Source organism: Phoca vitulina, unplaced genomic scaffold, assembly GCF_004348235.1.
Source record: "Phoca vitulina isolate PV1807 unplaced genomic scaffold, GSC_HSeal_1.0 scaffold48, whole genome shotgun sequence".
Taxonomy (NCBI): Eukaryota; Metazoa; Chordata; class Mammalia; order Carnivora; family Phocidae; genus Phoca; species Phoca vitulina.
Genome location: NW_022589751.1, coordinates 1,533,243 through 1,546,244, shown reverse-complemented (window position 1 = coordinate 1,546,244; position 13,002 = coordinate 1,533,243). Strand labels below are relative to the sequence as shown.

The 13,002-nt window shown below is 36.7% G+C and overlaps 1 protein-coding gene across 5 annotated transcripts in view; it reads right to left on the bottom strand.

Annotated features, from left to right (window-relative positions):
• Window positions 1-3,682: 3,682 nt before the first annotated feature.
• The window catches only part of ZFAND4 (zinc finger AN1-type containing 4), a 77,795-nt gene continuing 68,475 nt past the window's right edge, over window positions 3,683-13,002 (bottom strand). For 3 of the 5 annotated variants that reach the window (XM_032432230.1, XM_032432231.1, XM_032432228.1), the window contains 3 exons: window positions 12,292-12,346; window positions 5,583-5,700; window positions 3,714-4,613 (listed from right to left, as the gene is read on the bottom strand). In XM_032432230.1, the coding sequence (XP_032288121.1) occupies window positions 4,478-4,613; window positions 5,583-5,700; window positions 12,292-12,346 (309 nt within the window). In that variant the 3' untranslated portion in view covers window positions 3,714-4,477. Of the gene's footprint in view, window positions 4,614-5,582; window positions 5,701-12,291; window positions 12,347-13,002 lie in introns of all 5 variants that reach the window. The other 2 variants (XM_032432227.1, XM_032432232.1) reach the window with 1 other exon arrangement.

The following is a 13,002-nucleotide window of genomic DNA, read 5'->3' as shown; positions in this document are numbered from 1 at the left end:
TCCTGCCACATTACTGAATTGCTGTATGAGTTCTAGTAATTTGGGGGTGGAATCTTTTGGGTTTTCCACATAAAGTATCATGTCATCTGTGAAGAGAGAGAGTTTGACTTCTTCAATGCAACTGTAGAAAGAGAAATTAGAGAAACAATTCCATTTACAATAGCACCAAAACCCTTAAGATACCTCGGAATAAACCTAACCAAAGAGGTAAAGGATCTATACTCTAGGAACTACAGAATACTCATGAAAGAAGTTGAAGAAGACACAAAAAGATGGAAAAACATTCCATGCTCATGGATCAGAAGAATAAACATTGTTAAAATGTCTATGCTACCCAGAGCAATCTATACCTTCAACGCCATCCCAATCAAAATTCCAATGACATTTTTTAAAGTGCTGGAACAAACAACCCTAAAATTTGTATGGAATCAGAAAAGACCCCGAATCGCCAAGGAAATATTGAAAAAGAAAAACAAATGGGGGCTAGGGGCATCACATTGCCGGATTTCAAGCTATATTACAAAGCTGTGATCACCAAGACAGCATGGTACTGGCACAAAAACAGACATATAGACCAATGGAACAGAATAGAGAGCCCAGATATGGACCCCCAACTTTATGGTCAAATAATCTTCGCCAAAGCAGGAAAAAATATGCAATGGAAAAAAGACAGTCTCTTCAATAAATGGTGCTGGGAAAATTGGACGGCTATATACAGAAGAATGAAACTCGACCATTCTCTAACACCATTCACAAAGATAAACTCAAAATGGATGAAAGACCTCAACATGAGACAGGAATCCATCAAAATCCTAGAGGAGAACATAGGTAGTAACCTCTTTGACATCGGCCACAGCAACTTCTTTCAAGATACATCTCCAAAAGCTAGTGAAACAAAAGCAAAAATGAACTTTTGGGACTTCATCAAGATAAAAAGCTTCTGCACAGCAAAGGAAGCAGTCAACAAAACAAAGAGGCAACCCACAGAATGGGAGAAGATATTTGCAAATGACACTACAGATAAAGGGCTGGTATCCAAGATCTATAAAGAACTTCTCAAACTCAACACCCAAAAAACAAATAATCAAGTCAAAAAGTGGGCAGAAGATATGAAAAGACACTTCTCTGAAGAAGACATACAAATGGCTAACAGACACATGAAAAAATGTTCATCATCATTAGCCGCCAGGGAAATCCAAATCAAAACCACATTGAGATACCACCTTACACCAGTTAGAATGGCAAAAATGGACAGGGAAAGAAACAACAAATGTTGGAGAGGTTGTGGAGAAAGGGGAACCCTCTTACACTGTTGGTGGGAATGCAAGTTGGTACAGCCACTTTGGAAAACAGTGTGGAGGTTCCTCAAAAATTTAAAAATAGAGCTACCCTATGACCCAGCAATTGCACTACTGGGTATTTACCCCAAAGACACAGATATAGTGAAAAGAAGGGCCATATGCACCCCAATGTTCATAGCAGCAATGTCCGCAATAGTGGAAAGAGCCGAGATGCCCTTCAACAGATGAATGGATAAAGAAGATGTGGTCCATATATACAATGGAATATTACTCCATTGTACTGGAGGAGATTATGCTAAGTGAAGTAAGTCAAGTAGAGAAAGTCAATTATCATATGGTTTCACTTATTTGTAGAACATAAGGAATTGCATAGAGGACATTAGGAGAAGGAAGGGAAAAATGAAGGGGGGGAAATCGGAGGGAGAGATGAACCATGAGAGACTATGGACTCTGAGAAACAAACTGAGGGTTTTAGAGGGGAGGGGGGCCGGGGGATGGGTTAGCCTGGTGATGGGTATTAAGGAGGGCACCTACTGCATGGAGCACTGGGTGTTATACAAAAACAATGAATCATGGATCACTACATCAAAAACTAATGATGTATTGTACGGTAACTAACATAACATAATAAAATAAAATTAAAAAAATATTTCACAAAGCTAAAAGTTAAACATTTTAACTTTTAATGTTGCTAAAACCAAATACTTACTGTTTAAAAATAAAATCCAGAGGGGGTGCCTGGGTGGCTCAGTTGGTTAAGCGTCCAAATCTTGACTTCTGCTAGGGTCATGATCTCAGGGTCGTGAGATTGAGCCCTATGTAGGGCTCTGGGCTGGATGTGGAGCCTGCTTGAGATTCTCTCTCTCCCTCTGCACAGCCCCCCCTCAAAAAAATAAAATAAAATCCAGAAACTGAATTTTATCAGATAAAATTAGTTTAGTTATATAAAACAATATAAACACCTTCATTTTCATCACGGTTAAACTGTCCAATATAATTAATTTATTTAACTAATGTTTAACCAGTGTCTACATGCAAAGCACTCTGATAATTACTGGGGATGTAAAGACAGATCTGAGATCTGTAAAATCATGATCACCTCTTTATAAGAATTTAAAGCATAAAGAAATGCTTTCCAATGATATTATTTCTTGAATCAACTGGTTTCTCTCCCAGTGACTTAAAAACTAGTAAAACAACAAGGACAAAAAACTCAACTTTGACCAAAATCTTTGGTAAACTTAAGACTTATTTCTACATGGTCTTAGTTTAAAAAAGCATAGTGCGCTAATAAGCATATATCAATACCCTAACCATTCATATTTATTGTAGAATAAATATGTTTTGGTCCATTTTCCAGCAGCCTACCCACGTAATAAATTTTAAATGTCTAAAGCACATATTGTCTTGATAAGAGGGTGGGGGGAAGAACTGAACTACTCAACATAAATGTAAATATTTTCATTAGTTTGTATAGCTCCCCTTAAAAAGTATGCCACCAACCCCTAATTGTATCACTCCTCCACTAGTATCTTTCCCACCTGTAAATATATTTCCTTCCTGATCAGGAGCATCTTGAGATGCCTTCAGAAAGATAAAGGCTCTTTATCCATTTAACATTCAATCTCTTTTAGGAAGTAGAAGGAAGGGTAGCAGAATGCTCCAGTTCATTCACCCCTGTGTGGAGAAAGAGACCCTGCAGAGCACCTAAATTAGCCTTCTGGTACCACTGCAGATCCAACTTGGGTTGGGCTAGAGTTGCAAAGTCTATTTGGGTTACCTGCTACCTGTTTACCAGGGTTCAGGATCTGATTCAACTAAGCTTTCATGAAGCAAGTGAACTCCCAAAAGCTTATATTGGTTATATTGGTTACATCTGGGGAACAGGGCCCTTATACCCTAAAAGAATACCTTTATACTGATAGTCATTTTTTCCAAGTAGAATAAATTACTGATTTATTTAATGAAATGGTTGAGGGTATTATCCCAAGCAAAATAAGTCAGAGAAAGACAAATATATGATTTCACTCATTTGTGGAATTTAAGAAACAAAACAGATGAATATAGGGGAAGGGAAGGAAAAATAAAATAAGATAAAGACAGAGAGGGAGGCAAACCATAAGAGATGCTTAACTATAGGAAACAAACTGAGAGTTGCTGGAGGGGAGGTCGGTGGGGGAATGGGGTAATTGGGTGATGGGCATTAAGGAGGGCACGTGATGTGATGAGCACTGGGTGTTATATGCAACTGATGAATCACTAAATTCTACCTCTGAAACTAACAATATAGTATATGTTAATTAAATTGAGTTTAAATTAGAAAATTTTTAAAAATTATAAAAGAAAAATTATTGTAAATAATCAAATAATCAAACTCATAATGAAAATGAATATTTATTTGAATTTCTCCTGGTAATAGCACTCAACTTATAAGAAAAACAAACCAAGTTGTGAGATTTTGTTTTAAATGCAGCCATTTTTCAAAAAGTGAAAAGTTGGATTCCATATTTAATGGCAAAAACTGAGACCCCTTCTATTGTAAAACTACCATTCAAAAAATAGTATTTTAAGAAATATATAGTATGATTAACATGATGTGTTTTATAGAATGGATATAAATCTGAATGCCAATCTGAATATGGAAGAAAGAGATATGTGTTAAAATCACACTGGGAAACAAAATGTTCTTTTTTATAAAAAGCAGCTTGAAATAAAAAGGAACTTGCTAGTAAACTCAATAAATTTTCACACATTTAAAAAAAAAAAAAACAAATCCCCACCCCCCCCACACCCCTCAAAAAAGTGGTGGATTTGAGTAGAGCCATTGCATGGCGGCACATTTCTGTGCAATGTGGAAGCTGGTTACATAGTCAGTGATAACTTCCTAAAGTGCATCTTTTGAAGACTTGTCTCTTAAATTGCAATATCAAATATAAAATAGTTAACACAAGACATGCAATAACAAAGCTAAATCATTATAAAGTTTTTAAAACTACTTTTAAAACTTTTGATTCACCAAAGGATAAAGATGTCAAATACAGTAGTATTCTTTCTCCAACAGTATGCATTGTATGCTTTTGTCATTTGGCAAATCTTTTGGAGTCAAACAAAAATAATGCAGTCTGAACAATATTTCTTCTGTCACTGTAATACAATTCCTAGGCGCAGAGCAAGAGCTAGATTTTTGGAAGTTTGGGTGCGTTAACCACAGGATTTGCCTCCTGTAAGTATCTCCTCCCTGCATTCTTGTAATCATAGGTGCAGCCGTGAGTTTCTGCATAGCGATGAGATGCACAGAAGTTGTTTCCACATCTAAAGCACAAAAAAAGTTCATGTGAATGTCACATTTCTATAGAGGCTCATCTCTTTGGAAGATCAGATCTTGACTTCGGGTATCCAACAGGAGCCCTCTGGTTCTCTTAGCAATTTTCAGCATAGACATTTCCCTTGTGCTCATAAACCAGCACAAGTACCCCAAAAAGAAAAAGTTAACTATCCATGAATATGAGAGTTTATAATAAAGAATCTATTATGGAATGAAACAGGATACAGATCTTTATGAAGCAGTAAAATTGCAAAAGCTGATAAATATGTCTATCATTTCTCTTATAACCAGTAAACCTGGGAGAACTGAATTTGTGAGAAATTCAGTCTCAAAAAAAAATCACATAAAACCTAATTATGAAAGGGCTTTCAAAATATTTCTACCAAACAAGATGAGCTGTTTCTATTTGAATAAAACATACTCTAAGAAGCAGCAGTTAATTTTAATGCCTGCACTCAAACTAAGGGCAGATACCGTCCTCAGAACATATTAATCAATGCTAATGAAAGAAATAATTATGAGAAAATTCATTATTTTTTGTGAATATACTATTCATCCATTTTCAAATAAAACTGTACCATATAATAGTTAAATTACAATAACTTTAAATTTAGTCCCTTTTCTGTTCAATTTAAAACAGAATCTTGGAGGAGGGGTTCTTCCAAGTTGTATTCAAACAAAAACCAAGCATATCTATCATAAGACAAAGAAAGTACATTCTCCTATTGATTTAAATCTCCTAACTTGAAGGACAGGAGAGGATCTCATGATTTATAAACTCAGGAGCTGTCTACTTACTCTTCACTTTAACCAATTAGGAACTCAACTGAGGGCTGCTATTTGAACATCATCTTAATGATGTTATGAATAGCCAATTTAAAGAATGTGTTATACTGTATCCCCATGCTGGGTCACCACAAAGAAAGCATCTCAGCTTTTCCAGCCAGCCAACCTGCCTGCATTCGTAGCTAGTAGCCAGTCCAGTTTTCTTCCCACAAAGGAAACAATGCTTTGTTGCTTTCTTCTTTGTTTGAATAGGGGCATTCACAGGTGGGAGGTGATGAGTACATTCTCCTATTTAAAGAAAGAATACCTTGATTAATACAGGCACAGCATTTTAAATGTGAAATAGTATTAAGCAAAACATAAAACACATCCCTGTCACAGGAAACTTCCTTGCCATAAAAAATTAATTTGTGCTATTTTTATATCCAAAATTATCTACAGAATCTACAAGTGAAGATGCAGAACTGTTGTATTTTTAAAGATGCAGTAAATTTCTACTGACTGAGACTTATTGTTTTCAGGACTTCTGTACACACTGGCACTTTTCTGATTACTTCCAAAGGCAATCAGTAATTGTAAAGTACATCAAACTTTGACAGTGAATCAAAAAAAATTTCTGGATCAAAATCATTTTTATGAGGCCTCTGAGAGAAAACAATGTAATATATAACACAAACACCCAATAGGGAAAATAAAAGAATACTTTTACATCAAGAAGAAGCACCAGAGTATCATGAAACTGGTCTTTTAGTCCTGATTACACCACTGAAATTATATTCATCAAACCACAAGCAAGTTATTTATTCTTCCTTTTTTTTTTAAGATTTTATTTATTCATTTGAGAGAGAGAGAGACAGAGCACAAGCAGACAGAGAAGCAGAGGGAGAGGGAGAAGCAGACTCCCTGCTGAGCTGAGAGGCTGACATGGGGCTCGATCCCAGAACCTGGAGATCACGACTTGAGCCGAAGGCAGACACTTAACCATCTGAACCATCCAGGCACCCCTAATTATTCTTTCAAAACTTTAATTATTCATTTTTAAGACAACATAACATATATTTTTCTCCCTTAGGTTTCTAAGTGTTTTAAGGTCAACTCAGTTCTCACATGTAAAAAGCATTCTGAAAATTTTAAATGTTATTAATTACATAAAATATCCCGTCATCAATAGTGACTAATATGGTGCACTGCTCAATCTCACAGTACTGCTACCTTTCCAAAAAATATTTACTGAATTTTGGACTATTGTAACAACTTGGTTTTTTATCTTAAAAAAACCATTTGCATCAAAATGGATGGAACTGAAGGGTTTTATGCTAAGTGAAATAAGTCAAGCAGAGAAAGACAATAATCATATGGTTTCACTCATATGTGAAACATAAGGAATAGTGTGGACGACCACAGGGGAAGGGAGGGAAAACTGAATGGGAAGAAATCAGAGAGGGAGATAAACCACGAGAGACTCTGGACTCCGGGAAACAAACTGAGGATTACAGATGGGAGGGGGTTGGGGGTACAGAGTAACAGGGTGATGGGTATTAAGGAGGGCACGTGTGGTGATGGGCACTGGGTGTTATAAGCAACTAATGAACCACTGAACACTACATCAAAAACTAATGATGTATTATATGTTGGCTAATTGAACATAATAAAAAAAAACAGCACATCTGTTATTACATAAGAAATAATTAAATCAGGTTGCCTGGGTGGCTCAGTTGGTTAAGCATCTGCCTTTGACTCAGGTCATGATCTCAGGGTCCTGGGATTGAGCCCCGCGTCGGGCTCCCTGCTCAGTGTGGAGTCTGCTTCAGATTTTTTCTTTCTCCCTTCCCTTCTGCCCCCACCCCTGCTCGTGCTCTCGCTCTCTCCAAAATAAATAAATAAAATCTTTAAAAATAAATAAATAGGGGCGCCTGGGTGGCTCAGTCATTAAGCGTCTGCCTTCGGCTTGGGTCATGATCCCAGGGTTCTGGGATCGAGCCCCGCATCGGGCTGCTTCTCCCTCTCCCAATCCCCCTGCTTGTGTTCCCTCTCTCGCTGTGTCTCTCTCTGTCAAATAAATAAATGAAATCTTTAAAAAAAAATAAATAAATAGAAAAAGAAATAATTAAATCAATTTCAAAAAAAAAAATTAAATCAATTTCTTTAATTACTAAGTGAAATACTCTTAGAACTGAGCAAAATTCCAACAAACCTGACTCAAGCAGAGAGGCTCCAAGTCACTGCCCATAGTTGTTACAATAACAGCACAGGCACACTGTGCTTGGTGGCACTAAAAGGCCAAGAAGCAAGAGGCAAACAAAGAAAACAAAAACAAGGGGAAAAGAATGAAAAGAAAAGTGGTAGAGTCTCAGTGGTACTGGTACCTATTCACTACTGAAAAAGGTTTGGGAGGCCTGGGCTTAATGTTTATATGGCAGCTAAAAGTCTCTGAAAATCCTTCAAGGGTTCAAAAAATTGGAATTACAAAGAATTGGTGCTGTATGTTTTGCCACCCAGATTGGGTGCTGGATATACAAACCCAGTAACATTGTCAGCTTTATTACCAGTCTGAAATACTTTCCTAGATCTTGCCTAAAACTGTACACAAAATTGGAAACTAACTAAATGACTCCTAATGGTAGAAACAAAACTGAAAACTAAGTGAATGACTCCCAGTGGTGCCCGAGTGCTAACTCAGTTAATAAGCACTTTCTTCTTCAAGTGCACTTAGAGTTATCAAGAACAAGGTGATGGGGTACTTTCCACTTCTTAAAAAATGAAAATAAGATAAGCATTTGCAAAGGACACACAGGAAAGGTATATATAGTACCGGATATCCTCTGGAAACTCATTAATTGCAATTATCTTTGAAATTCAGGTTTAGAATATTCTTCCCCAATGGAATAACCTGTTGATAATAATTTAGTTCAGTGTAGTCATATTTTAATTTTTTTTTCTTTCCTTGGAATTGCCTCACTTAAATGTTTCCCACACTTTTTCATTCAAGAACTCTTGTGAATGTGCAGAAACATACAACATAGTAGTGACACAAACGCAGTCTTCTCCTATGAGAGTGGTTTCCATATACGCATCTATTCTTTTATATAAATAAACTTTTTAAATAAACCTCTTAAATAAAACCATTTATAAGTCATCTACTTCATGATAGGACCCATCACGAGTATACATGTTTCCTACTATTCTTTACACTGGCATTCAGGGTCTTATATGTCCAATATGATATCTTTTTAACTTCCAGAGTCATTTTCTGTCATTTATCACATCATACCCAATCTCAGTGAAGCAGCAGACCCCACTCACAGGTGCAGTCTCTTCTAAAATGCTCTATTCCACCTTGTCAACCTAGTAAAACTCTACTCATCTTGTAAGAACATACCATCAATTATCAATTCTTCTCTGAAGCCTTTTCTCAAATGTGCATTGGACATATGAATAAAGAAAAAGTCAATAAAATAATTCCAATGTGAAAAGTTGCTTTTCAAAACAAGATTAAAGTTATTTGGAATAACTCACTTGTTTGGCATTCCCTAGTCTAATAATTGATCTAAGACAATGATCTATAAAAATTTACCCAACAGAAAAGACAGCCAACAAAGTAATAAGAGTAGTGTTCTGGATGCAAGTTTGGTAATCTCTGCCTAAAAATGATGACTAAATGATGGATAAGATTTCCAAGGGAGACCCTGTAAGTTAAAAGCAAAGAAAACCAATGGAAGAACTTAGCAAATCAATTAAATAAAACTTATACCAAAACTCTCACAGACTCAAGGAAATTCAGAATGATACAGTTATTACTGAAAGGAAATGGCAGCAAGTTACACAGCTCTAGTTCAGGTGATGATCACTGCAGGTAGCAGCTGATGGCTTGACTTAAATGAAATCAACCAAAAGAGTGTATACCTGGGGACAAGCGAGGGATGGTAAAACAAGTTAAAAAAGAAACTCAGGTTTAAGAAAATGAAACAAAACAAAAATCTACAACAATATGATAGCTCATAATAAAAAAGAAGAAGAAGAAATGAAAAAAAGAGAAACAAAGGAAAAGAAAGAAACTATTTCAAGATGGAAGGCCACAACAATCAAACCAGATAAGGATACAAAAGTATCCACTGGATTTGAAACTGTGGACATCTTTGGTGACCTCAGCAACAGCAATTTCAGAGGAAGAGTGAGAAGAGAAGTGAAAAAGCACGAAAGGCCAAATTAGAGTTAAACACAGATATATTATAGTAACAGTGTGGTACTGGCATAAAGAAAGGCAATAAAGAACCCAGAAAGAAACCTTTACATACAGTGTCAAATGATTTTTGACAAGGGTGCCCATGGCCATTCATGGGGAAAGGACGGTCTTTTTAATGAGTGGCACTGGAAAAACTGGATATACACATGAGAAAGAATAAAGTTGGACCCTTACTTTACACCATATACAAAAATATATACATTAAAAAAAATTAATTCAAAATGTATCAAAGACCGACCTATAAGACCTAAAACTATAAAACTCCTAGAAAATATAGGGGGAAAGCTTCATGACAGTGGATTTGGCAACGATTTATTTTTTATTTTTATTTTTTTAGATTTTATTTATTTGACAAAGGAGGGGGCAGAGAGAGAGCGTGCACACACAAGCAGGGCAAGTGGCAGGCAGAGGGAGAGGGAGAAGCAGGCTCCCCGCTGAGCAGAGAGCCTGATGTGGGGCTTGGTCCCAGGACCCTGGGATCATGACCTGAGCCAAAGGCAGATGTTTAACTGACTGAGCCACCCAGGCACCCCTAATTTGTCAATGAGTTATTGGACACAACAACAAAGTCACAGGCACCAAAGGAAAAAAACAGACAAACTGGACTTCATGAAAATTAAAAACTATTGTCCATCAAAGACACTGTCAGGGCGCCTGGGTGGCTCAGTCGGTTGAGCAACTGCCTTCGGCTCAGGTCATGATCCCGGGATCCCAGGATCAAGCCCCACGTCGGGCTCCCTGCTCAGTAGGGAGTCTGCTTCTCCCTCTCCCTCTGCCCTTCACCCTGCTCATGCTCTTTCTCTCAAATAAATAAATAAAATCTTAAAAAAAAAAAGACACTGTCAATAAAGTAAAATGGCAACCTATAGAATGGAAGAAAATATTTGCCAATCATATACCTGATAAGGGATCGGTATCCAGAATATATGGAGAATATCTAAAACTCAACAACAACAAAAAACACCCAAAACAACCCAATTTAAAAATGGGCAAAATATTTGAACAGACATTTCTCCAAAGACGTACAAATAGCTAAGCGCATAAAAATATACCCAACATCACTAATCATCAGGGAAATGAAAACCAAAACCACAAGGAGATACTACCTCATACCTGTTAGAATGTCCATTACCAAAAAAACACACAAACAAATAAACAAAAACCCAGAAGATAACAAGTGTTGGTAAGAACGTGGAGAAACTGGAAATTTTGCACACTGTTGGCGGTAACATAAAATAGTGCAGCCACTATGGAAAATTGTATGGCAGTTCCTAAAAATTTAAAAATAGAATTACCATATGAGCCAGCAATTCCACTTTTGAGTACATACCCAAAAGAATTAAAAGGACATATTTGGACATCCATGTTCCTAACAGCCTTATTCATAAGAGCTAAAATGTGGAAACAGCACAGGTCTCCATCCAGAGATACATGGATAAGCAAGATGCTGTATTTACACACAATGGAATATTATTCAGCCTTAAAATGTATGGAAATTCTAACATACACTACAACACAGATGAACCTTGCTAAATGAAGTAAGCCAGACAGAAAAAGACAAATGCTGTATGATTCCACTTATATGAGATACTTAGAGTATTTAAAATTACTGAGATAGAAAGTAGAATGGTGGCTACTAGAGGCTGGGGTGAGGCAGGTGAATGAGGAGTTAGGGTTTAATGGATACAGAGTTTCAAGTTTTTCAAGATAAAAAGAGTTCTGGAGATGGACCATCCAACAATGTGAATGTACTTAATGCCACTGAGTTATATGCTTAAAAATGGTTAAGACAGTAAATTTTATGTTATGTATATTTTACCACAATTCAAAACTGAAAAAAAGTAGATATATTAAGACTTTAAAACTTTGGGCCTTACATAGCAGTGAAAAATAAACCCTAAGTATCTCTTTAAAGGCATAAAACTCATATGATAACCATAATATACATTATATTGGTTGTCACATCCGTTTTATATACTTTTATAAAGTATCCTTGAGAACTCCAGGGCTACAAAGGTGGTACATCTTTGGTAATGAGTTCCCATCCCTAGTCTGGGTATTAAACCACAAAAGAAGAGATAATAATGGCTGCCCTGGAAACAAGGACCGGCCAGTGCACTTTTAAGGTGTTCCTGGAAGAAGGGAGTGGTAATGTTATAGCCACTTCTGCTACTGAGCTTTGGAAAGGGCTGGTTCAAGGACAGTCCTTTCCTTTTATCCAGAAATAATTGGTTCATCAAAAGGAGCTCTTACTACCATCCTTGATACTGGATCATGATATTAAGAAACACCTCTCTAGGATACTTTCACAAAACCCACCCAGCAGCCCAGCTTGGCTGTAGAGTGGCCAGTGACTGAGAGGATTGGGAATTACATGTTAATTCTTCATTCTTCTTGTCTTTTTACATAGACCATATCTTTTCCCAAGGCAACAGAGACCTCAATTTCAATTTTAGTTTTATTCTTCAAATATGTCCTACAGTCAGTTCTCATAATCATTTTCTAAGTGGAACAAAGTTTAGGGAGAATTTACTCCATACATACCACAAAGAATGTTCTTCTTTTCTCTCTGAAAATACAGTATGCATAACGAAATGATTGTTAGGCTTATATTTTCAAAATTATTGGCAGCTTACCTACTCTTCTCCCTGCTGCTGTGTTATTTCCATTCATTCCAATACCACGGGCAGACTATAATTAAAACACAAAACATCTACAGAGGTAAGTTAATGAAGAACAGAAGAAAAGATCACTGAACATGAAATACTTGTACTTTTTAGTATTTTATTTAAATTCAAGTTAGTTTACATATAGTGTATTATTAGTTTCAGGGGTAGAATTTAGTGATTCATCAGTTACATATAACACCCAGTGCTCATTACGTCAAGTGCCCTTAATGCCCATCACTCAATTACCCCATCCCCCAACCCATCTCCCCCTCCAGCAACCCTCAGTTTGTTCCCTATAGTTAAGAAACTATTATGGTTGTATTTTATTATGGAAATGCTGTTGGGCTTTCATTTAATTAAATTTTTAATTAAATTAACTTGGAATCTGTTTCTCACATCCAGCAATATTTTACTTATTATTTTTCCTTAAGAGAATGAAATTTTATGGTATAAATAAAAGTTCTTATTTGGGAAAAATTAATAAAAATATTCAGCATTGGGGTGCCTGGGTGGCTCAGTCATTAAGCGTCTGCCTTTGGCTCAGGTCATGATCCCAGGGTCCTGGGATCGATCGAGCCCCGCATCAGGCTCCCTGCTCCGCGGGAGGCTTCTTCTCCCTCTCCCACTCCCCCTGCTTGTGTTCCCTCTCTGGCTGTGTCTCTCTGTCAAATAAATAAA